Source organism: Microtus pennsylvanicus, chromosome 4 (assembly GCF_037038515.1).
Source record: "Microtus pennsylvanicus isolate mMicPen1 chromosome 4, mMicPen1.hap1, whole genome shotgun sequence".
NCBI lineage: Eukaryota > Metazoa > Chordata > Mammalia > Rodentia > Cricetidae > Microtus > Microtus pennsylvanicus.
In genome coordinates, this window is record NC_134582.1 from 47,908,582 (window position 1) to 47,934,066 (window position 25,485).

General features: G+C 42.0%; 2 protein-coding genes across 6 annotated transcripts in view; one reads left to right on the forward strand and one right to left on the reverse strand.

The window, feature by feature from the left end:
- On the forward strand, window positions 1-25,103 carry Brd8 (bromodomain containing 8). 5 transcript variants are annotated; one of them, XM_075969013.1, is made up of 22 exons: window positions 1-311; window positions 1,261-1,357; window positions 6,764-6,833; window positions 8,584-8,633; window positions 8,828-8,950; window positions 10,379-10,459; window positions 10,560-10,624; window positions 12,690-12,826; window positions 13,309-13,527; window positions 13,923-14,061; window positions 15,384-15,593; window positions 15,977-16,257; window positions 16,572-17,024; window positions 17,256-17,343; window positions 17,536-17,582; window positions 18,327-18,541; window positions 18,898-18,990; window positions 19,112-19,180; window positions 19,671-19,848; window positions 20,645-20,749; window positions 21,151-21,195; window positions 23,352-25,103. In XM_075969013.1, exons 1-22 carry the CDS (start codon window positions 293-295, stop codon window positions 23,409-23,411), a joined length of 2,844 nt encoding a protein of 947 aa, XP_075825128.1. In that variant the 5' UTR covers window positions 1-292; the 3' UTR covers window positions 23,412-25,103. The 5 variants fall into 5 exon arrangements, with proteins under 5 accessions (XP_075825128.1, XP_075825130.1, XP_075825131.1 ...); XM_075969015.1 differs by lacking the exon at window positions 15,384-15,593 and having other exon boundaries at window positions 191-311; XM_075969016.1 differs by lacking the exon at window positions 13,309-13,527 and having other exon boundaries at window positions 191-311.
- Kif20a (kinesin family member 20A) overlaps window positions 1-25,485 on the reverse strand; it is a 464,558-nt gene that overhangs the window by 7,942 nt on the left and 431,131 nt on the right. The gene's annotated exons all lie outside the window — the stretch shown is intronic.

Below are 25,485 nucleotides of genomic sequence, written 5' to 3' on the forward strand. Positions count from 1 at the left end.
AGTAATGTGGGTCCGGGTTAACAACTGTCAGGAATTCGTAGATGTTCGTTACCGGATTCGTCTCGCTTCGCTCTTTACTTCTCTCTAGATCTAGACGTTTCTTTCTTGAGGTTTCAGCTGATATACCTTTTCCTTTGTTCGTTAAAAATAATAATAATAATAATTTCCTAGGCTGATTTTATTAGGGAAACTGACCCACCCACATTACCCAGGAGGCACCGCGAACACGCTGGTACCGTATTTCCCAGAGTTCCCTGCATCTTTCGCAAGCGTTGAAGACGTCGAAGCCAAAATGGCGACCGGAACAGGCAGTGAGTATCGGAGCGGCTTTTGCGTTCAAGGCCTTTGTGGAGTCGAGGCTACGCAGCCCATTTTCGTCGTGCACGAACGGAGTGGGAGGAGTGGGTTGTCGGGAGCGCAAGGTCTTCAGAGATTTGCCTTCCGTGGCGCGCTTATGGCCGCCGCCTGGCGGAGGGATGAACCCGAGGCTGCAGAGAAGCAGCCGCGAAGCCTTTGTGTGCTTGGCCCGCTCGAGGGTAAACATAAAGGCAGGGCCCAGTGCCCTGCGGCTCAGTTGTTTCTCTAGTCAGGTGTGGGAAGCTGTCGCGGTAAGATCTGTTAACTGTGGGCGTGTTCTGCCGTGGGGAAAATGCGTTTCGTGTTTTTCAGCCATTTTTTTTTTTGGTTTCACTGGCAGTTGGGGGGGGAGGGGCTGAGATGTAAACAACTTTATGCAAAGCAGGTGGGCAGTAGGAGCCGGTGGCCGCTAGGAATCTTGGGAAATAAGGTTGATTTCAAACTGGGGAACTTTTTTTTTTAACGTAATATTGCCTTTTTTTTTTTTTGAGAACAGACCTTAAAGCCATGGCATTTGAACAAATACAGTGTTTTGAACAAATGGCATTTGAACAACTTAATGCGTATTCATTGTACAGGTATCCTGGCTAGTATTGATGATATTTCATTGGATGGTGAAAATCAAAATTTGGTGATAATAAATGGTTGATGGTAGTATTTCACATTTTTTTCGAACAAGATTGAGATTTAATTTGTTTTGAGACTGACCCTGGCTGGCTTGAAACTCACTATGCAGGACAGGCAAGCCCTACTCACAGAGTTCTGCTTGCTTCTGCTTCCTGAGAACTAGGATTAATACTCCATACTCATCCGGGGTGTTATTTTATATCGGCTTTTAGCTGTTCTGGGACTTAGAACTAGCGCAGTGATGGGTGATGGTTTCTAAGCCTCCTTTATTCCCAGAGCACAAGCTGCTGAGTACTGGCCCGACAGAGCCATGGTCCATCCGAGAGAAGTTGTGTTTAGCATCTTCTGTTATGAGGAGTGGAGATCAGAACTGGTAAGGAATCTAAGATACCTGATTTATTGGGCTGTACGACTGAGTGTTTTTCTTTCGTGTTTTGTTTTCTGTGTATCCCTGGCTATCTCAGAGCTCACGCTGTAGACCAGGCTGGCCTGCCCCTGCCTCCCCGGTGCAGGAATTTGCCATGTGTCATCAAATTAACCAGGAATGAGTATTTTTCACCTCGGGGTATTTATTCCTTTAAGTTAGTCACTTTAAAGCTCTATGTAGTAGTCAGCTTCAGCAAACTACAGATCATATACACATTAAATAAACCCACTGAAAGTGAAAACTTTTTTGGTTTTTCCTGTTTTCACAAAGCTGTGCAGCCATCCCTGTAAATCTCTTTACATTTCCCTCTGCTCCCCTTTCCAGAGCAGTCTGCTTTCTTTCCCTATAGATTTGCCTATTCTGAACATTTCCTGTGCGTATGCTATGTAGTCTTCTGGGATTAGCTTTTTTGTCAGTTAACATAGCACTTTCAAGGTTTATGCACATGTAACATACGTTAATACTTCTAGTATTGGTCATAGGATAGTATGACTCATCCCTTCCGTATCTGTGCAGAATTGGTTCCAGGACCCTTGAGGTTATAAAAATGATGGTGACTCAATTCTTTTACATAAGATGCCTTGTATTTGCATGTCGCCAACACATACCCTCTTAAATACTCCATGTTATCTCTAATACAGTGACATTTTATGCTAATGGTTTAGGGCAGTTTCTTAACCTTGGGGTCATGACCCCTTGGCACACCTATTTCCAAGAATATTTACATTATGATTCATAACAGTAGCAAAATTACATTTATGAAGTTGCAATGAAAATAATCTTAGGGTTGGGGAGTCACCACAACCTGAGGAACTGTATTAAAGGGTCACAGCATTAGGAAGGTTGAGAACCACTGGTTATGGGAATAAAGTCTGTACATGTTCAATACATGCTTGACAGGGCTTCTCTATTCCTGGCTGCTCTGGAACTCACTTTGTGAACCAGGTTGGCCTTGAATTCACAGAGATCCACCTTCCTTGCCTCCCAAGTTCAGGGATTAAAGGCATGCACCACCACTGTCCAGCTTGTTTGTTTGTTTTTAGAAGTGGCTATAGTGTCTAACCTAGGTTGAGTAAATCCAAAAATGTACATCCCCTGCCTGTGTTCATTACCTGACTGCATGTTCATGTCAACTGCATGTTCGTTCGGGCTTTCACCTTGGGGCAAGTGTGAATAAGTCTTTGTAGACAGTGTCTTCAATTCTCCTAAGATCGCCCAGGCAAAAGAGTCTCTGGGCCACCTGGTAACTCCAGGTCTAACAGTTTATGAGGAACTGCCAAAATATGGGCACATGAGTGCGGGATCCCCTGGGAGCCAAATGAGGACCTCAGAGTCCCTGAAGTTCCAGACAGTTGTGAGACATTTGACATGGGTTCCTAGAACAGAATGTTGGCTCTATGTAAGAGCAGTATGTGTTTCCTGAACCATCTCTTCATCCCCCCCAAATTTTGGAGAGTAGAGGTACTGGGGATGGGACACGGGATTTTTGTGCATGCAAGGTAAAGATTCTGCCATCTTACTATACCTTCAGCCATCAAACTTAGTTTCATTTGGTTTGGTTTTTGGTTTTTCAAGACAGTGTTTCTCTGTGTCGTTTTTGGAGCCTGTCCTGGAACTCACTTTGTAAACCAGGCTGGCCTCAAACTCCACAGAGATCCACCTGCCTCTGCCTCCTGAGTGCTGGGATTAAAGGTGTGCACAGCCACCACCTAGCCTGATTTTGATTTTTAAAGACAGAGTCCCACTCTGATCTGTAGATCAGCTGGCCTCAAACTCAGAGATTCTCCTGTCTCTATCTTCTGAGTGCTAGGATTAAAGGTGTGTGCTGCCATGTCCAGAAAAAAGTATGGCCTAGGCTGTCTGCTGCTTCTCCAGCATATTCTACTGGCTTAATATTATTTTATTTTTTAAGCTACACTAGCTTCAAACTCCTCCCTATGTAGCCTGGGATGACTTTGAACTCCTGATCTTGCCTCAGCCCCCCTGAATATTATGATTACAGGCATGTACTATGAGGCCCAGTTTTTTTTAAATTGATTTATTTTTATTTTATGTTCATTGGTGTTTTGTCGTCAGTGTTGGGTCCCTTGGAACTGGAGCTACAGACAGTTGTGAACTGTCATGTGGGTGCTGGGAATTGAACCAGGGTCTTCTGGAACAGCAGTCAGTTCTCTTTACCACTGAGCCATCTCTCCAGCCCCCGAGGCCCAGTTTTTGAAATACAGATCAAACCAAGATTTCATGCAGGCTAGGCCAGCACTCTACCAACTGAACTTATCCCCATCACCTTCAGTTTTTTGTCTGCTTCACAATATTTCCTGTCATTTTTTATAGCCATACTAGTAAGTATAAAGTCATATCTCATTACAGATTTTTTTAATATTTATTTGTGTGTTTACATGTGTGAGTGTGCATACAAGTGTGGAGGTCAGAAGACAGCTTGCAGAATTTGTGGACTTGTTTCTCTTTCCACCTTATGGGTTTTGGGGATCAAACTAAAATCATCAAGTTTGGTGATCCGTGTCTATTAGCAGAGCCAGCTCATAGCACTTTTGGTTTTTTGAGACAGGGTTTCCCTGTGTAACAATCCTAACTGTCCTGGAATTGGTTCTGTAGACCAGGCCTGCCTCTGCCTTCTGAGTGCTGGGATCAAAGGCATGGACCACCATCACCACCTGGCTATACTTTTTTTTTTCATCCAGCTGCACTGTTTTTTTAAGAAACACTTTTTTTATTATTTATTTATACAATATTCTGTCTGTGTGTATGTCTGCAGGCCAGAAGAAGGCACCAGACCTCATTACAGATGGTTATGAGCCACCATGTGGTTGTCGGGTATTGAACTCAGGACCTTTGGAAGAGCAGGCAATGCTCTTAACCACTGAGCCATCTCTTCAGCCCCAAGAAACAATTTTTAATCATTTATTTTTCAGGCGTATGAGTTTTGCCTTCTTGTAGGATGTATGCTGGAAGAGGTTGTGAAATTCCCAGAACTGGAGTAACAAATGGTTTTGAACCCACCACATAGGTGATAGGAGTTGAACTAAGGTGCTCTGGAGGAGCAGCCAATGATCTAACTGCTGGGCCATCTCTTCACCTGTCTTTGATTGCTATTGTTTACAACACAAAAATTTTTTAAGAATATTTGCAGGGTAGGGCCACTTTATATAAGCCTGACTGTCGGGAACTCACTATATTGACCATGCTGGCCTTGAACTCACTGAAATCTGCTTGCCTCTGCCACCCAAGTGATGGGATTAAAGGTGTGCACCACCCGGCCCAGCCAAAAGTTTTTAATTCTAATGATACCAGTTTAGTTTCTTCTGTTGCTTTGTTTGAGAATTGGCTAGGAAAATACTTATTTTGCTTTTTTGTTTGTTGGATTTTACTATTAAACCTTTTTATTACCATTATTTTGTGTATATCAGTGTTTTGCCTGCATATATGCATGTATACCGTGTGCTTTCCTGGTGCTTTTGGAAGCCAGAAGAGGTCTTACTGAAATGTCTTTAGTTGATTTTAAAGGTTTGTTTTTGTTGGTAGCCTCCAAATCTCTGTGTAACCCCACATTGTCTGATCTTGTCCTCAAGATTTTTCTCTTTGCCGATTGTTGGGGTTATAAGTATACACTAACACACTCAAATAATATTTGGGGGTTTTTTGTTCTTGTTTCTTGAGGCAAATTTTTCTGCATAATAGCCCTGACTGTCGTGGAAGTTTAAACCAGGTTGGCTCAAATTCACAGAGATCCAACCGCCTGCCTCTGCTTTCCGAGTGCTGGGATTAAAGGTGTGCACCACCACCTCCTGGCTCAGTTAGATAATGTTTTAATTACATAAAGTTGTACATACATAGATTGGCCCCTGTCCTTTAATTCAGTGGCAATGATCTTGCCTTTGTTCGTGATATTATTATTAGTGTTTAGTTTTTCCTTAGTCAGGAAGATAGGTTTAACGTATTTACAGGGCCTAATTGACAGAAAATGCTCTTTGGGGATTTGTTTGGATTGTTTTATATTGGCATGGGGTTTCACTTTGTAGCCCTGGTTGCCTGGTCAGCCATGTAGACCAATACCCAGCTGCTTTGGGGAGAAAGGTGGGGCGGGGCAATGAAGGGTCTTGTTATTTAGTTCTGGCTGGTCTGATACTCACTATGTGGCTCAGGCCAGCCTCAAACTTATGATAGCCCTCCTTTTTGTTAGAGTTATAAGTATATATTGTACACAGTGAAAAATACTTCATAAAATTTAAACGACTGGTGCATACTTTTAGTTCCAGCAGTCAGAATTCTGAGGCAAGTGGGTCTCTTGAGTTCAAGGCCAGTCTGGTCTATAAAATGAGTCCAGGACAGCAGGGGCTGTTTCACTAAGAAACTCTAACTCCAAAAAAACAAAAACAGAGAACCCCTGTTTCGAAAAACCAAAAAAAAAAAAAAAAAAACTTTTAAGAGTGGTTTCTTAGAAACAGTTAAGTGTTAATAAAGGTTTTAAATACAGTTTCATAATAAAGGGCTAAGAGAAAGAGAGTGCCTCAGAAGGAAAGGAAGGTGAGAGCAGGGGTGTAGGCTTCTCAGGAGTCATAAAGTAAGACATACCAAACATGGGTACTGGTTTCTCAAGGGAGAATGGCCAAAAAAATAATTTTAAGAATCTAGTTGGGCTGGAGAATTAGCTGGCTCAGAAGTTAAAAGCACTGGCTGCTCTTCCAGAGGTCCTGAGTTTAATTCTCAGCACCCACATGCTGGCTCACAACCATCTAGAGTGGGATTTGATGCCCTCTTCTGGCCTAAAGTTGATAGAGCACTCATACATCAAATAAATCTTAAAAAAAAAAAAAGAATCCAGGCTGGGGATATAGTTTTGGTATTTGTCTACATATGTGAGACTCTGGATACATTTGAAGAATTTTTTTCTAGCATGTAAAGACTTGGTTTATTGCATTTTAATTCATTGTGCATGTATGTGTATATAGGTGTGTGAATACCACTGTGTGTGATGGGGAGGTCAGAGAACAAATTGTAGGCGTTGATATTTCTTCCTGAACCCCATAGATTTTGGTGATTGAGTTCATATCATCAGGCTCGGCAGAAAGTGCCTTTACCCACTGGGCTATTTCACCAGGCCTTCAATTGCTTTTTATATAGTTGTCATTTTCTGTTGTCAGGTATTCCAGAACTAGAGCTCTAACAGGTGGAGCACTCACCTAATGTGCATGAGTGAACCTCTGTTTTTATTCTCAGCACTGACAAGTAAATAGATAGAGTAATGATGAACTCTAAGCTTTGAAGTCAGCCCGTCTCTGCCACTCGTATTTTTCCTGTTTGATGTATAATAAGGCTTTTCTCATTTGCTAGGGTATCAGTTAGCAGAGCAATCAAGCCTTTTGCAGAACCTGGCCGGCCTCCAGACTGGTTTTCTCAAAAAGTAAGTTCCCAATCAGATGCTCTTCTACACTCATTGGAATATGAAATTGGTTCTTTACCAGGCTCTGCCTTGTTTTTACAAGGTTTTCTGTATCATGAAGCAGGGAATAACTTACAGTGCTAGAGGCTGAGTGTAGTGGTACATACCTGCAATTCTAGCGATTAGAAGATAGGCAGGAGGATATCAACATGTGTGAGACTAGCCTGGTTTACATGGTGAATTTCTTTTTTTTTTCCTTTTTTTTTTTTTTTTTTTTTTTTTTTTTGGTTTTTCGAGACAGGGTTTCTCTGTGGCTTTGGAGCCTGTCCTGGAACTAGCTCTGTAGACCAGGCTGGTCTCGAACTCACAGAGATCCGCCTGCCTCTGCCTCCCGAGTGCTGGGATTAAAGGCGTGCACCACCATCGCCCGGCTTTGACTACATGATGAATTTCAAGTCAGCCAGGGCTGCATAGCAAAGCCCTGCCTCAAGAAAACCGAAAGAAATTATGACTGGGGAGGTAGCTCAGTGGTTAAAGTATTGGCTGTATAAGCCCAAAGTTGGGATTCTTAAACCCGCTTACATGCCAAGCATGTCAAGAAGGTGTGGCAGCCCACCAGTTACTACAGTGTTTGGAATGGAAAGGCAGTAAGTAATCCTTGGTGCAAGCTGGCTCTCTAGACTAGTTAAAACAAGGTCCCTGCTTCAAAGAATGAGGTAAAGGCCAGGTGATAGTGGCGCACGCCTTTAATCCCAGCACTCGGGAGGCAGAGGCAGGCGGACCCCTGTGAGTTCGAGACCAGCCTGGTCTACAAGAGCTAGTTCCAGGACAGGCTCCAAAACCACAGAGAAACCCTGTCTCGAAAAAACCAAAACAAAAAAAAAAAAAAAGAATGATGTAAAGACTGGTTGAGGGAGACCTCCAGAGTTAATCTTGAGTATCCACATGAATGTACCTACGCCCACACATACATATGAGCTTGTGAACACAGACATTCCACACATTTAAAAAAAAAGTAAAAGGGTTTAGAAAGAAGGTTCAGTGGTTCAGAGCACTTAACATTGTAGAGGACGTGGGTTTGGTTCACACGCATCTGGTGGCTTGTCAATACCTGTAACTCCCGGCTCTGGGCATCCAGTACCTTCTTTGGCCTCTGAGGGCTCATATGAACATACATACAGAGATACAAAAACGAAATAAATTTTAAGTAAAACTATTTTTAAGATGAGATATTTTAAATTTAATAAAAATAAATAACTTATCTGGGTCTTGGTGGCACATACCTTTAACCCCAGCACTTGATAGGTGGGGAGGATCTCTGTGAGTCTGAGGCCAGCCTGGTCTACAGAGTGGTTTCCAGAACAGACAAGGATACACAAAGAAACCTTGTCTCAAAAAACAAAACACATTTAAAATATTTTAAAATATTTAAAAATTAAAAACAAAAGAAAATACCATTTTCCTTTCCCCCTACTATTTGCTAATCTGGTTATATATGTATGCAAAAAAGTATTGCAAACTTTTTTCTAATTTTTATTTAGTAATAATAGTAGTAGTGTGTGTCTTACTATGTATCCTTGGCAGTCCTAGAACTCACTGTGTAGACCAGGCTAACCTTGAACTCGGATCTCCTGCCTCTACCTCCTACCGTGACCAGCTAAACAACACAGTCTTGAAAAGGTGTATTCACTTAGTCTTATTCTAATTGTTGAAACTTGCAAATCTTGTTTCTTTCCAAGCTTGCTTATCACATTTTTATTTTTTTCCATAGCATTGTGCTTCTCAGTACTCAGAGCTCTTAGAGACTACTGAGACTCCAAAGTGAGTATAGACCCAGGTACACATCTGTTTAGTTGGGAAGTGTTCACCATGGACATCAGTCTTAATTGGGTGAGAAAGGTATACCGGGTGTTACTTAGGATTAAACGGTGGAAAAGGCTGAAAGACTACAAGTAGAAAGAAACACTTGGCCTCTTAACTTCAATTTGGATTTATTATTGTTTGATTTTCCACAGACGGAAACGTGGCGAGAAAGGAGAAGTGGTAGAAACTGTTGAAGATGTTATTGTTCGGAAACTGACTGCTGAGAGAGTTGAGGAATTGAAGAAGGTGATCAAGGAAACACAGGAGAGATACAGGTAGTTATCAGATGACTTGGGCTGGCTTGGAAAGAAATTAAGAACTGATGTTTTGTCTGGTGGCGCATACATTGCATTCCAGCATTCCAGAGGCAGAGGCAGGTGGATCTCTATGACGTTGAGACCAGCCTCCTCTACAAAGTGAGTCCAGGACAGCCAGAGCTTTTCACAAAGAAACCCTGTTTGGAAAAGCAAGTATAAAGAATAGTTGTTTTTTGTTTGTTTGTTCTTTGTTTTTGACTGTGTAGTCCTGGCAAGCCTGGAACTCACTATGCAGACCAGGCTCTGATTCCCATGAACTTGGATTAAAGGTGTACACAGAACCAGCCATGTAGAGTTTTTTGATTTTTCTTTTTTAAGATTTTTTTTTTATGTATATTGGGGTTTTGCCTGCCTGTATGTCTGTGTGAGGACACTAGATTTTCTTGAATTGGATTACAGACAGTTGTGAACTGTCGTGTGTCTGCTGGAATTGGACCCAGGCCCTTTGGAAGAGCAGCTAGTGCTCTTAACTGCTAAGCTACCTCTCCAGCCCCCATAAAAGTTTTTAAAATAGCAGATTGAGAAATTCAGTTAAAGATGAGCAGTGGTGGTGCACGCCTTTAATCCCAGCGCTTGGGAGGCAGAGGCAGACAAATCTACACAGAGAAACCATGTCTTGAAAAAAATACTTAATTGAGTCTGGGTGTGTGGTGTATGTCTACTCAACTCAGGAGGTTGAAATAGAAAGGTCACTTGAGACCACAAATTCAGGCCAGCCTGGACTACATAACAAGGTCTTTGCTTAGAAAGCAAGACAAGAGTCATGGAGATTGCTCAGCAGATAAAAGCGTGTGCTGTACAAGCCTGACAGCCTGAGTGTGATATCTGCACTCATATAAAAAGCTCTAGATGTGGTAGTTTATAGTGGCAGGAAGGAGAGAACCAGTCCCCAAAGTTTGTCCTTTGACCTCATATGTGTAGAATGTGTCCACCTATACTTGCGTGCACTCACACACACACTAATCAATTTCTAAAAAGCAGTATTGATAGCTTATGCTTGTTATCCCAACACTTACTTGGGAGACCAAGACAGGAAAATTTCTTTAAGTTTGAGGCAAGCCTGGTTTACAGAAGGAGACCCTGTCCAAAAAAAAAAGAAGAAAGAAACTTACAAAATTAAAAAAAAAAAAAACTCATAGGGGCTGGAAAGATGGCTCAGTGGTTAAGAGCATTGCCTGCTCTTCCAAAGGTCCTGAGTTCAATTCCCGGCAACCACATGGTGGCTCACAACCATCTGTAATGGGGTCTGGTGCCCTCTTCTGGCCTGCGGGCATACACACAGACAGAATATTGTAAATATAATAAATAAATATTAAAATAAACAATTAATTTAAAAAAAAAAAACTCATAAAAAGAACCACAGTCTGTTTCTTTCTGTTTTTATAGGCGACTAAAAAGAGATGCTGAACTAATTCAAGCTGGACACATGGACAGCAGACTGGATGAGCTTTGCAATGACATTGCAATGTAGGTTCCATCTGTGCCCGTTGGCAGAAACCTTTTTTATGAGGGCAGTGTGAACTATGGGGAAGAATTGGAGTTGGCTAACATTCAGTTCTTTCTTCAGGAAGAAGAAATTGGAGGAAGAAGAGGCTGAAGTAAAAAGGAAGGCTACAGATGCTGCATACCAGGGTAAGCTGAGTCTAGTGCCTCTGCTAGCCCTTGATCATAAAATACTGCATGCTAATGACAGTTGACTGTTCCGTTAGAGTGGTGACCGCTGCACCATGGAAACTTAGCTGTTGATAACATAAAGTCTACTAGTTTAAATTTACTTGCAAAATTTATCATGTCTCTCCCCTTCCCCCTTTTTCCCCCTGCTAGGTAGGGATTGAACTGAGGGCCTTATACATGCCCCATAAAGTTAGACTTCCTGGTGGCATTAAATAAATAGACTTTTATCAAAAAATTCTACTGTAATTCAAAATGATCAGAAATCTACACCTTTGTGTTTACCATAACTAGTTTTTGTCTTGTCCCATGAGTTCCCAGTTGTAGACTCGGGATCAAGCAAATGTTTTAGGCTCCTGAATGATCTGTCAGAATTGTAGGGCAGTTAAAACTTTCTCTCCTTTCTCTAAAAGTTTTAGTATTTTTGAATCTCTGGAACAAACTGGCAGTAAACAGGAGAAATATACGAATTTATTGTTTGCATGTGCAAAGAACCCTCATCAAATAAGGCATGTGGGTAAAGAATGTAGCACAGTAGCCTTGCATGGGTGAGGCGTAGTCTTTAGCACCAACAAACAACTAAAAAGAACAGAGATTCTTGTTATCTTTTTTCTACCAGAGTAAGTCATCCATTAATGTCCAAGAAGACATTAGAAAATGAGGTCTCTTTATATTCTCAGGATCTCTAGTTTACTAAGGACTCACAAGCTTAGTAATGATATACTGAATAAAATTTAAGGTTTTATCTTACAGGGTTTCTCTGTAGCTTTGGTGCCCGTCCCGGAACTAGTTCTTGTAGACCAGGCTGGCCTCAAACTCCCAGAGATCCGCCTGCCTCTGCCTCCTGGAGTGCTGGGATTAAAGGCGTGCGCCACCACCGCCCGGCTTTTATCTTTTTACTTTTTATTTTATTTTATTTTATTTTTTTGGTTTTTCGAGACAGGGTTTCTCTGTGGTTTGGAGCCTGTCCTGGAACTAGCTCTTGTAGACCAGGCTGGTCTTGAACTCACAGAGATCTGCCTGCCTCTGCCTCCCGAGTGCTGGGATTAAAGGCGTGCGCCACCACCGCCCGGCTAAATTTTTTATTTAATTATTTTTATTGTCTTGGTGGTGAGGTACGCAGGTGAGTGCCATAGTGTGTATGTGTAAATCGGAGGACAAGTTTTGGAAATCCAGTCTCTTCTCCCATCAGGTGGGCCTCAGAGATTGAATGTTTACCCACTGAACCATCTCACTAGCCTTAATTAAAGTTTTAGAACTCGAAGGCCAATAAACAAAAAAAACCAAAGCCAAACATGGAACTGGATGTGGTGGTGTACATCTTTAATCTAGCATTTGGGAGGCTGGGGAGGAACATCTCTGTGAGCCAGTCTGCTTTATAGAGTGGGTTCCAGGCCAGCTAGTGCTACATTGTGAGACCTTGTCTACAAAAGGAAAGAAAAAAAGGAAAGCCAGGTATAATGGTGCATGCCTATAATTTCAGAATTTGGAAAGTGGATCCAGGAAGGAGGTGGGATCAAAAATCCATCTCAGTGAGCCTTGGTGGTGAGGTGGGAAGAGAAACTTAGTGTTTGCAACTATAAGGCAGAGTACATGGTGTGAACCAATGAGGTCCTTTCCTCCTTTTAAAAGCAGCGTCTTTGGGTCTTTGGGGGGGGGGGGTGTTCAAGACAGGGTTTCTCTGTAGCTTTGGAGCCTGTCCTGGAACTAAGAGATCCGCCTGCCTCTGCCTCCCAAGTGCTGGGATTAAAGGTGTGCGCCATTACCGCCCGCCTGGTTAAAAGCAGACTCTTAAGTCACAGGAGAAGACATTGAGAAGTATGTAAAACATTTATATAAACTACTACCCTTGAAGTAGTTAAGTAGTTAATTTGTATAGTGAGATAATTGCCCTTAGTTTGAAAAATGAAGCTAAAAGAGTAATTAAACTTCTAATCTAGACTTACCATGCCTCTTTAGGGTATAATAGTGGCTGGTTTCACTTATTTAGCCCTAAACATTTGGTCTCTATTCACTTATATTCTAGCTCGGCAAGCAGTAAAAACACCTCCTCGAAGGCTACCAACTGTGATGGTCCGTTCACCTATAGATTCTGCCTCCCCAGGAGGTGATTATCCACTAGGAGACTTGACTCCAAACACTATGGAAGAGGCTACCTCTGGGGTAAGTATATTTACATTTATTGAAATTGCTTTGCAGAGGGAAATTAAGCCAGCAGAGAGCTGAATAATGGGAAACCACTTTTTGCCTAAAAGCAACTTTTCTTGGTCTGAATGTTAAAGACTATAAGGATGGACCTAAAAGCATTGAGGATTTTGACTTTTTGGTAGATAGGTAAAAAGACTATGTGAATTATTGGTAAATGTATTTAGTCTTACAAAATTTCTGTTGAAGAAAGAGATCGTTTCTTTACAAATAAAATAGTAATAGTTTTTTAAGGAATTTGAAAATAACAGGTTGGATGTAATAATTGGGTTGTGGGTTAGAGTGAGTGGAAGAGAAAATACTATGGGAAAGAAGTGTAGATAGTTTCTGGGTTTTTCCATTCAGAACTAATAAAATAATAGACACACTAACACATCCAGATTAGTAGGGAACCTTCCATAGTTTGAGAAGTCAGATAAAGGTTCTCTGTTGTCTCTTAGGTAACCCCTGGGACTTTGCCGAGTACCCCAGTCACCTCGTTTCCTGGGATTCCTGACACCCTTCCTCCAGGCTCTGCACCCTTAGAAGCCCCCATGACCCCAGTAACAGATGATTCACCCCAGAAAAAGATGCTTGGACAGAAAGCAACTCCACCCCCCTCCCCTCTGCTGTCAGAGCTCTTGAAGAAGGGCAGCCTCCTGCCTACTAGCCCCAGACTGGTATGGAGACTTCTGTGGGTGTTTGAGAGCTGTGGTGATTTAGTACTTGGAAGGGAATGCCTGGGCCCTTAAATATGACCTGGGGTGAAACAAAAACAAAACAAAAAACAGGAGTGTCCTAGTTAAAGGTTAACTTTTTTTTAAAAAAAAAGTGCGTTAAGTTGGTCCTTGGATCCTAAGGTATCTGAATGATAATTATTTGTGATTTTCTTCCCCCAGAGAACTCTTGTCACTTAAGTTCTAAACATTATAGTTTAGAGTTTCCCTTCTATCTTAAAGTATTTTTGTGGATACTAAGTTTTAGTTTCAAGAGGTTTGTTTGAGCACTGGAGCGTTTTGGGAAGTGGTAGTGAAAGAACTTGAGTGTAGCCTTCACCTCTGTTCTTCCCTGGTAGGTCAATGAGAGTGAGATGTCTTCTGGCCACCTGAACAGCACAGGTGTTCTCCTGGAGGTAGGCGGGGTTCTTCCCATGATACATGGTGGGGAGATACAGCCAACAACCAGTGCCGTTGCAGCCTCCCCTGCTGCCTCAGGTAAGTTATTGTTCATGCTTCTCATGTTTATTATAAAGGAAATAGTCATGTATTTAAGGCCAAATTATAGTTCTGAGACTGCTTTGGAGCCAGCTTTTCTATTAACATAGTGCTTGAGATTATTGACCCATTTCATATGTGAAATATTAATAGCTTTAATTACCACAGTATAGGTGATAAAAAAGACCAATAAAGTTGATAGTGAAGCTATTTCTTTGTGCCTTGTAAAATGTGAAAAGATGCCTGAGATCTTGAAATTATAAAATAGGGAAAAGAGGTTTAGAACCAGAGATCTGGGCTTCAATCTCATGTCTTTCGTACAATTGATTTTTTGGCCTTGGGTAGATAACTATTGAGGCTTAGTTCCCTATTTTATTAATGTTGGCAATATATTAGTTCTTGCAAAACTGTGGAAAGATACTAGAGACCCTGGAGATTATAAAATAGGGGAAAAGAGATTTGGAACTAGAGACCTGGTTTGAATCTCAGATCTACCATACTGTTGGTTTTGCGACATTTGGCAGGCAACTTAACTACTGGAGAGTTAGTTTCCTATTTTAGTGGTGGCATATATTTTTTTACAGGGATGTGTTAAGATTAAATGAGAGAATATGAAGCAAAAATAGTAATACCATATGAACATTACATTAGAGATTGGGTAGGGTCTATTGGTGCACTCCTTTAATCCCAGCACTTGGGAGGCAGAGGCAGACGGATCCCTTATGAGTTCGAGGCCAGCCTGGTCTACCGAGTAAGTTCCAGGACAGCTAGGACTACATAGAAACCCTGTCTCAAAACACCCTCCCCCCAACCCCACTCCCGCAAAACGAAACACTGGTATTGATTAAAGTGGAGCATGGGCGATGTACAGTGTGCTGAACTTGAGCAGGAGTTGCAGGGCTTTTCCTCGCTTTTCTTTTTCTTCCTTTTTTTGTCTTGTTTTTGAGACGGGGTCTTGCCATAGAGTTCAGGCTGTCCAGGATTTTGTTTTGTAGCCATGGAGCTCTTTCTTCCTCAGCCTCTTGCCTGTCATACCAGTCATTTTATTTTATTTTATTTAGTGTGTATTTTTTCCTTAGAGAAAATGTCTACCTGTTTTTGCTATAGATAGTGTATAATCTGACACTTGGGTTCATTCCTAACTTGGAGGAAGATCCTAGGTGAGGTTAAAGAAAGGAAGGATGTGGTTATGAGTTTATTCAACACAGGAGTTACTTTCATTCTTTGAAACTGTAAAAAAATATTGATTGAGTCCTCGAGTGGCTATTGCTTCTTGTTCATGTGCTTTCTTCCCTCATTTTGTTTACCTCTTTGTCTGTTAGGTGCTCCCACTCTTTCCCGGCTTTTAGAAGCTGGTCCTACACAGTTCACCACTCCTCTTCCTTCCTTCACTACTGTTGCCAGTGAGCCTCCAGTTAAACTTGTGCCACCCCCTGTAGAGTCTGTGTCCCAGGCTACCATTGTCATGATGCCTGCGCTGCCAACACCATCCTCTGCTCCGGCTGGCTCCACTCCTGAAAGTGTAGCTCCAGGTTCGTCCCTGACCCACGCCCTGAGCAGCCACAGGACCAAACTTTAGTTAGAGAAAGGTGACCAAGAGCATTATTTCCCATATAGATACTTCTCTTCCGTTCTCGTAGACTTGGATCATCTGTATCCTTAGAAAAACTAGGATAGAAGTGGGTGGGTATTTAGTGAGTTGGGTGGGGAGGGTTAAGTGTGGAGACATAAGTAGGCTTGAGGATGTATTCTCACCTCACTCTAAATAAAATCAGGGCGAAGAAAACATGGGCAGGAGTGAGTTTTTAACCTTAAGTGTGTCTGACCTTTAGTGTCTACAGCTCTGGTGTGATCTCCGGGTGGTCATTTAATAATGGATAAGCTTCTGAATTGCTGTTTTCTTCCTGTTAATCAGTGAGTCAGCCCGACCCCTGTGTTCCCTGTGATGCCGTGGGGGATCCACATACTGTGACTGTTTCCATGGATAGCAGTGAAATCTCCATGATCATTAATTCTATCAAAGAAGAGTGTTTCCGATCAGGAGTAGCAGAGGCTCCTGGTGGATCAAAGGCTCCAAGCATAGATGGAAAAGAAGATTTAGATCTGGCCGAGAAGATGGATATTGCTGTGTCTTACACAGGTGAAGAGTTGGATTTTGAAACAGTTGGAGACATTATTGCCATCATTGAAGACAAGGTAACTATCTAGCAAAATCCTAAAAAGTCTTCAGGGTACTACATAGACTACCTCTGACTTTCTTTGGTTTTCTTAGTAAGGATTATTTAATTGTACTTTTGTCCATTTTCATCTTTATAATCTGATGTACTACTTATCTTCCCTGCTGTCCTGCTTACTTGTTTGCTCAGCACAAGTGTCTGTCCACTGGTTGCTTCCTCTAAATGGTAAAAGTAGAAAAAGTAGCTTTAGATTCAGCATCTGATTCTATACTGTTAGACTGGGGGGACATGGGCTTTTTTTGTGCTCTGAACAGTTTGTATATTGTGGGACAGGTCGATGATCACCCTGAAGTGCTGGATGTGGCAGCTGTAGAAGCAGCACTATCATTCTGTGAAGAAAATGATGATCCGCAGTCCCTGCCTGGCCCTTGGGAACACCCTATCCAGCAGGAGCGGGAAAAGCCAGCACCTCTTCCGGCACCAGAAATGACAGTCAAACAAGAGAGACTAGACTTTGAGGAAACAGAAAACAAAGGAATCCATGAACTGGTAGACATCAGGGAATCAGGTGTTGAGATTAAGATGGAACCTGCAGAGCCAGAGCCAGGCATGTCAGGGGCTGATATAGTAGCTGGAGTTGGTCCAGTCTCAAGTATGGCACCACCAGAACTCAGGAGTCAAGACTTAGATGAAGAACCTAGAAGTTCTGCAGGTGGAGAGATTGGTGAAACAGATGGTTCCAGTGGGAAAGACGATGAGATGCCACTTTCAACTGTGAAGACAGAGGTATTTATATGAATGGGCTGGGAAGAGAGGAGGGTTGTGATTCCTGAGTCTTGGCATGTTGCACATAGCCAAAGCCATAGGCTGCAAGTAGTAAATACCAAGGCGATCATCAAAATATTAGATAAGGAGGACTGAGGATTTTTTCCTGTGGTCTCCTTGTCATTAGAGAATGAACTATGGGCCTTCTAACAGTTTATTAGTAATTAAGATACTTAATCTCTTGCTTTTCAGGCATCTCCTGAAAGCTTGTTGTCTCCATCACATGGGTCAAATCCAATTGAAGATCCTTTAGAGGATCCGCACAAGTTTGAAATATCAGGTGAGTAAAGAAACTTTATGTCTAGCTTGAAATCTCTTCCTTTTGGCTTCTCAGGGTTTGTGGGTTGTGGGCAGGTAGAGGAGAAGACAGGACAGCATGGAAAGAAAGGAGAGCTGCAGGGAAGGATCGTGGTCCACAGGAAGGGGAAGGCTAAGGTACAGAATCTTCAGGTAGTTTTTCTCTCCTCTGCAGACTCATTGAAAGAAGAATCAGGGACTATTTTTGGAAGCCAGATAAAGGTATTTCAGACTTTTCTTTATTATTCTTGCCTTATGATTAGATTTTCCCACACTGTGTTATTAAATGAATTTTAGTAAATTCTTATTTTTATCTCCTGGTAAACCTGTAGGGAGTTGGATGAGGAGAAACTGTAGCAGACAGTCTGGTCTAATGGGAGTACTATGGCAGCATGTGCTTCCCGTGAGAATTTCTCTGTATATAGCGCACAAAGAAGTTTTGCTACATCCAGAATGACTCAGAGTGAACAGAGGTGCCAGGAGGAACATTTGGGGAGTCAGGTTACAATTTAGACTACTGAAAGAGAATTACCTGGTTTTACCTTAGAATTACTAAAGTAGCGGTAACAAATTTAAAGTAATGTAAGGTGAGCTTGCTCCGTCAGCAAAGACATGAAATAAAGTGATTATAAAATGATTTTTGATAACTTTGTACCCAGGGTCAGAGTTCCTCTCAAGAGCAAGGGGAAAGAAGGAACGCCTCTTAGCTTAGTCTTAAGTAAGTAGCTTTTTTTTTTTTTTCCTTCCTTTAAAAAAGGTCCTGGGCTGTATTCTTTGTCCAGGTTATAAATTACTTTGCCTTACTTAGTCAGTTAAGTAGAGGGTAGTATAAGTGATAAAGGGCTCAGCCAAAAAAAGTGTGAGGCCATTTCTAGAGCTGATCTAACCCCAAAACAGATCTCATTTAATAATGGTTTGGTAGGTAGCTTTGCTTGCATTTGTTGACTAATGCACACTATATCTAAGGATGCTCCAGGTGATGAGGAAGAAGAAGATGGAGTCAGTGAAGTAGCTAGCCTAGAGGAGCCTAAGGAAGAGGATCAAGGAGAAGGCTATTTGTCTGAGATGGATAATGAACCTCCTGTGAGCGAAAGTGATGATGGCTTTAGTATACATAATGCTACACTGCAGTCACACACACTGGCAGACTCTATCCCAAGTAGCCCTGCCTCTTCACAGTTGTGAGTATATGGGATTCCTTTTTTTATTTTTAGATGGGGTCTCCTGTACCCTAGGTTGGTGTGCAGTTGTTACTATATAGCTGAGGGTGATCTAGAACTCCTACTCCTCTAGCTTCTGTCTCCCAGATGCTGTATTACAGACAGATTATAGGTGTGAGCAACTATGCTTGCCCTGTGGGGGGGGGTGGTGTTTGGGGACATTGAACTTTTGAATGCTAGGCATTCTAGCATAGAGCCATATCTTTAGCCTTAATTTTGCTTGTTATTTTCCCTTTCTCAGCTTGAAACAAATAGTTGAAGAGAAATAGGGCATTGTTTTTCTCCTTATGCTTAGTAGTACCCCTTGTCTATTTCAGCTCTGTGTGCAGTGAAGACCAAGAAGCAATTCAGGCTCAGAAAATATGGAAGAAAGCCATTATGCTTGTGTGGAGGGCTGCAGCAAATCATAGGTGAGCAGGCATTACAAGCTCCTCATTGTTGGCTCAGGAAGTTATTTCAGTAAGCTATGAGACTGCTGATGTTTCTCCTTTTGGGGAATAAATCAGTAATAAATCTATTCTTTTTGGACAGGTATGCCAATGTGTTCCTGCAACCTGTTACAGATGACATAGCACCTGGCTACCATAGCATTGTGCAGAGGTAAGCCATAGTCCAGTTAACATGCCTGACTGAAAATTTGTGTAGACGTAAGTGAATTTTGCTTTAGGTAGTAAATTTAAGGCAAGGGTGTTTTGTTTTGAGACGGGGTCTTAATATATATCACCTTGGTTGGCTTGGGACTCTATAGACAAAGCTATCCTCAAAGTCACAGAAAGTGAGTAATTCCTGCCTCCACCTCCCATGTGCTGAGATTGGTAAAGGCTAGTAGTATTAGTGTTGAACTGACCATGGCAGTGGCTGATTACCATCGATAGTCTAAAAGAATTAATTATCTTTTATTACTTTTCTTGATGCCTAGTTTATAGATGGGCTTTTGGGGGAATTGAATACATGCTTTTAGATCTTGGTAGCCGAAACTGAAGGTTTATGTGAACAGGACTACATAGTGATACTGTATTCAGAAATCAAAGTGAAATCCTCCCTCCACAGCCAATTAGCTCTGTTTATTTATTTATTTTATTTTTTTTAGACCTATGGATTTGTCAACCATTAAGAAAAACATTGAAAATGGACTGATCCGCAGCACAGCTGAGTTTCAGCGTGACATCATGCTGATGTTTCAGAATGCTGTTATGTATAATAGCTCAGACCATGATGTATATCACATGGCAGTAGAGATGCAGAGAGATGTCCTGGAACAGATCCAGGTACATTGAGGCTCATTTTTGTTTGAGTAGGGATGAAGTGAAGGGAAGAATCATAATGGTGACTTTGCTTGTAGTAGGCATCAGGAGCACAGGTAAGTCAGTCATTTTTTCTCTTACTGGAGTTGTATAGGTTTTATTGGTTTGATGGAAGAATTATAATAGAGATTCTATCTTTCTTAGGCAAATGAATTCAGTTTTTGTTGTTGTTGCTGCTATTTTGCTCTTGTTGCTAGAGATTCAAACTAGTGCTTCACACAGCCTACACAAATGCTGTACCACTGAGCTATATCACGTCCACACCACACCCAGTTTATTGATATTAAGAGTCAAGCCCAGGCAGGGCTTCATGTGTGCTAGACAAGCACTGCTCTATCTAAGCTATTTCCCTGGCCCCCTCTGAAGTTTTCAAATCAGTTTTTAAGGTAAGGCTAAGGATGTTTTTAGTTACATAAAGTATTCTGGCACAGAGTGCATAATCCCTATTTATCACAAGAAGTCTACTTCGGTCTTAACAATTGTCTCACCACACATCCTTCATGATGCTGACCTTGGAGGACTGTTGTGTCTTTGTTAAGTCTGCCAAGTGACTTTAATTGCTAAAAGTCTTTGTTTTATTTTATTTTAAAGCTACTTTCGGCTTCTAAATTCTGTAGGAACAGTTAGAATTAAGCCTTTTAGTAAGCCAAGAAGTATTGACTAGAAGAGTGTATAAGTGTAGTCACAAAACCTGAAGTATGTTGGTTCTTTCCTGTTGGGTTGGGTCTTTGTGGTCAAACGTTTTTTCTTCTCTCTACAGCAATTCTTGGCCACACAGTTGATTATGCAAACATCTGAATCTGGAATCAGTGCTAAAAGTCTTCGGGGGAGAGATTCTACCCGAAAACAAGATGCTTCAGAGAAGGTATGGAGACAGAAATGGAGTCGAAAACATCCAGAGAACCTTAAGTTACCCTTACTCTTACATTGCTAACATTCTGCAAGCCAGTGGTGTGCAGATGGGTGTGAGGGTGGTGGAAGCCTGCCTCTGTCTGTGACACGAGGGACAGTGTGATTTGAGTGCGTGGATTATTAATCCTCTAGGAGAGTGCTGTCGGGTGGGGGTGAAGTAGTTGACAGCAGTTGGTGACTTAGCTCCTGTTCTGGGGTCCTGTGGCTGTGGGATCTCTTTCCTCTTGCTCTCGAGTTTTACATTTTTGTCTTTGTGCTGTGTGTGTGGTGCTTTTGCCTCTGTCCTGAGGTTTGGGGTGCTTGTGGCTGAGAGTTTCTGTGGAACCTGATCAGTATTTGTTTGTCCTCTAACAGGACAGTGTCCCCATGGGCTCTCCTGCCTTCCTTCTCTCTCTCTTTGTAAGTATTGAATGGCTGCAAGGGGTGATGTTGCCAGAAAGATTCGCAGCTTCTGCTGGGCCTGGGTGGCAGAGGGAAATCCAACATGCAGACTGTGGCAATGTCTTGAAATTCTTTTTATCCATTGAATAAGAAACTCTTCTTCTGCATTCTTTGCATGTGGTGTGTGTGTGTGTGTGTGTGTGTGTGTGTGTGTGTGTGTGTTGGAGGCGGGGGCTGGGAAGCTGGGTGGCTGAGAAGGAACTGACTGTAAGATCACTGCACTGAAGTATGAAGTGTTCTTAGGGAAAAGGACCTGGGATGCACCTGCTCCTCATTTCTTGCTTCCACCTTTTACCAGTTCTTTACTTACAAGTGGAAGAGAGCTCAGAGCAGCAGCTGCTACCTGGCGTTTTTGGCATTTTCCTCGTGTTGGCAGATATTTAACACATACCTTTCCATTTCCTCCTACCTAAACTGAGAGACTTAACACACAAACCCTCAGTAAAATTAAGCTAAAGATCTCAGTGGTAAAGGCACTTGCCGTGGGAGTCTGGTGACCTGAATTTGATCCACAGACCCCAGCGAAAGTGGAAGGAGAGTACTGACTCCATGGAATTGTCTCTGAACTCCACATGTACACCATGGTGTATGTGCTCCTACACATACATCACACACAGTGATGGCAGTTCTTTAAAAAACTTCTTTTAAAGATCTCAGTAGCAGTGACCACTTGGGTATAATAATTGCTGATGAGATTATAGGTAAACATAATAGTTCTAGCCTAAAGGTTTTTATTCTTTTGCTCTATAAATTAAATGTCTGACTCTTCATGGTAGAGCAGTGAAGTAAGGGAAAGACCATGATGAAAAACTGTACAGTCTTAACTTAAGATCATTGGATAATATTTGAGGGCCTTGTTTTTCTCATCTGTGTAATGGAAGTAATAATGAGTTGAGGGCCAGGAGGATTGCCCACAGGATCAAGGAATGCCTAGGCTATAGAGTAAGACCCTGTCTCCAAAGAGAGCAAGAGGGAGTACTAGAGAGATGCTCAGAAGTTAAGAACACTGGCTGCTCTTGGAGAGGATCTGGGTTGGCTTTCCAGCACCCACATGGTGCTCACAACTGCCTGTAATTCCAGTTTTAAGGAACCCAAAGCCCTTTTCCGGCCTCCACAGGCACTGCACGCTTGTGGTGCACATATACACATGCAGGCAAAACATTCATACACATTAAATGAAAATAAGGCTTTAAAAAAAGAAGAAGAAAGAAAGAATAAGATTGAGATAACCTGTCCAGCCTACCTCACAGGGATGTTGTGAGGATAAAATAAGTTATGAAACTAACTTGGGGGAAAAAAATAAAGTGTTACACAAATGCAAGGTGTTATTTCTAACTGTTGGCTATTGACAACTTAATGTTCTAAAAAAATTTTAATCCTTGCATATTAGAAATACAGAAGTGGTCCAGCCCAGCCAAAGTGTTCACTAGTTCATCTTGCCTATAGACCTGTACCACAAACAGAACACTGTGATGTCTATTCTTTCTTATTGGCCTGCAACAGTGACTCTGGATTCTCATTCGAGTGGCTGGCTATTGCAAGGCCAGTTAATAGGATCTTTTATCTATTGAAGACAGCAAAGTTTTGCACAAGAGGAAGGAGCTGGGCTGCAGGGAGAGAGCAGCAGATGGAAAGAAGCCTGATTGTCCTGATCTCATGGAAAGCAACGGTCAGGAGGTGCTAGGGAACTAGTGCCAGGGTCAGTCTGCAGGAAAGGCCTTTCTTATAGGGACCAGCAACTGGACAGGTATGTTAGCCAAGAACCTCACTCTCCACTGCCCTTTCTGCCTCTCCTACTTTGCATTTTTTCTTCCTGTTCTTACACACAATGTGGGCCTGGGTGGGATGACTGGTAGTCATTCTGTGGGACCCCAGGTGAATACGAAGGCCTTTGTGTTGGCATGAGGAAGATACTGTCTTACAGTTCACTCACAGAATACCAGTGTTCTTTTAGCTGCTCTGGAGAACAGAAAATCCCTTCCACTTCATCCCTTTGGTACTCTCTGCAGATCCATTCCCCCACGAAATCAAATTCCCAGCATTCCTGTTGTATGTTGTCTCTTACCATGTAATCAACTCACTCATGTTTCCTTCCTTTCTTTGATATTGTCTAGGATGGGGGAACCAGGGGACGCCGCTGTGCCATTGAAGCAGACATGAAGATGAAGAAGTGAAGCCTCAGAGTTCCCTCTTTGAGCTGAACCTGAACTAGGAATAAACAAGACATAGCTTGGGGCTTGTGGGCTCAGATCCACATTTGATCTTAGTCAAAAGGCTGAGAAGCAGTTATGGGTCCAGAAGAGAAGGTGCCTGGGCCAAATGACATGAGTTGAGAAAAATCTCTTTTCAGAGAGTTGGAGTAGCACAATTGCCCGTTTTAGGGCAAAAATCATGGGCTATGTTAATGCCCTACTGTGTAGCTAGCAGGTTGTAGCTAATTTGTACTGTCTTGTGAAGTGTACAGACTTTTTTAAAGAATAAACCTGTGAAGTGTGTGTATATAACAAACAGAAGGAAAACTCTGGCCTTTGGTGTGTCCTTTGTGTTTAAAATGTGTTTTCTTCACCACGGTAACTAATCATGAGGGATGGATTGTTAGAGCTGAGGAGTGGGTTTATAAGCTGTTTGCAGCAACTGAGAAGAGGTGAGTAGCCAAGACTAAACTCGCGATTAGTGTTTTTAAAAGAATACCGGCTATTTTATTGAACTTTTCTTGAATGTTTGGAAAATGTGAAGATTATCAGGATCTAGTTCATACAATTCCTTAGGGATTTAGCATGGACAAAGGCAGCAGAATAGGGCAGGAATGTTTCAAGCCAGGACTTCTTTGCTCATGCTATTGTTGTTGTTTTCTTTTGTTTTTGTTTTTCGAGACACGGTTTCTCTGTAGTTTTTTTTGGAGCCTGTCCTGGAACTAGCTCTTGTAGACCAGGCTGGCCTTAAACTCACAGAGATCTGCCTGCCTCTGTCTCCAGAGTGCTTGGATTAAAGATGTGCACCACCACCATCCACACTATTGGTATTTCTTTTTTTTTTTTTTTTTTTTTTTGGTTTTTCGAGGCAGGGTTTCTCTGTAGCTTTGGAGCCTGTCCTGGAACTCGCTCTGTAGACCAGGCTGGTCTCGAACTCACAGAGATCCGCCTGCCTCTGCCTCCCGAGTGCAGGGATTAAAGGCCACCACTGCCCGGCCCACTATTGCTATTTCTGTAGGTAGAACTCCTGCACAATATTCTTCTGTCTTTTGAGGTGGAGTCTGTATTTTGACAAGGCTAGCCTAGAGCTAAAAAAATCCTCCAATTTTAATTTCCCCAGTAGTTTGGATTACAAGTGTGTGTACCACACTGGGCTAGAACTGCTCAACCAACAACAACAGAAACTTACTGATGTATGTAAAGGTTAGTTTCTAAGAGGAAGTTGAGGCCAGGTGTGTATATTGGTAGTATAGTGGTAGAGCTCAACTAGTTCTCGGCAATCTCCAGTACTGGGGGAAAGAAATCACTTGAAAACAGCATGGCTCATACCAGTAACCCTAGCACTTGGGAACTGGGGCAGGAGGATAGCTGATAGTTTGCGGCCAGACTGAACTGGAGAAGGAGCTCTTGTCTCAAAACTACATTGGTGGGGCCTGCATGGTGTCTCAGTGGGTTCAGGATCTGCTATCCCTGCAACCCACATGGTGGGAGGAAAGGCCTGACTTCTACAAGTTGTGCTGTCACCTCCACACAATGGAGTGTGCGTTCTCATATGTATACGTGTCTGTGCACACACAAGTGTAATTAAAATTTTTAAAAATGTATTAAAAACCTTGTGACCTTAGTTTTATCTATCCTAACTTCTGTTTCTAAATAAAAATGTTCATCAGTAAAGTGAACTAGTATGAACCTTTTTAAAAATAAAATTACTAATAGGTCATGGTTTAATTCTTTATTCTTCCTCGAGGAAAAAGGTTTAAGAAGAAAATGCCTAAAGCTAGGTGTAGTGGTGCACGCCTTTAATCCCAGCATTTGTGAGGCAGAGGCAGGTGGATCTCTTGTGAGTTCAAGGCTAGCCTGGTCTACATAGTGAGTTCCAGGCTAGCCAGGGCTACCTAGTTGAGACCCTGTCATTTAAAAAAAAAAAAAGTACCTAGAAGTCACAAGTATTACTGCCTAAAATAGAACTGTTTGTAAATTTGAGGGTTTGGGATATAGTTTAGAGTTTACTTTAAGTCCTAGTTCTTCTTGTACCGTTGTGACCCAAGCCTATTCC

What these genes read in the sequence shown, in the direction of transcription:
- Brd8 (XM_075969013.1), top strand. An exon ending in GAGACTACTGAGACTCCAAA is followed by an intron (nt 8,634 to 8,827) that starts GTGAGTATAGAC and finishes GATTTTCCACAG; the next exon opens with ACGGAAACGTGGCGAGAAAG. An exon ending in AACAAGATGCTTCAGAGAAG is followed by an intron (nt 20,750 to 21,150) that starts GTATGGAGACAG and finishes GTCCTCTAACAG; the next exon opens with GACAGTGTCCCCATGGGCTC.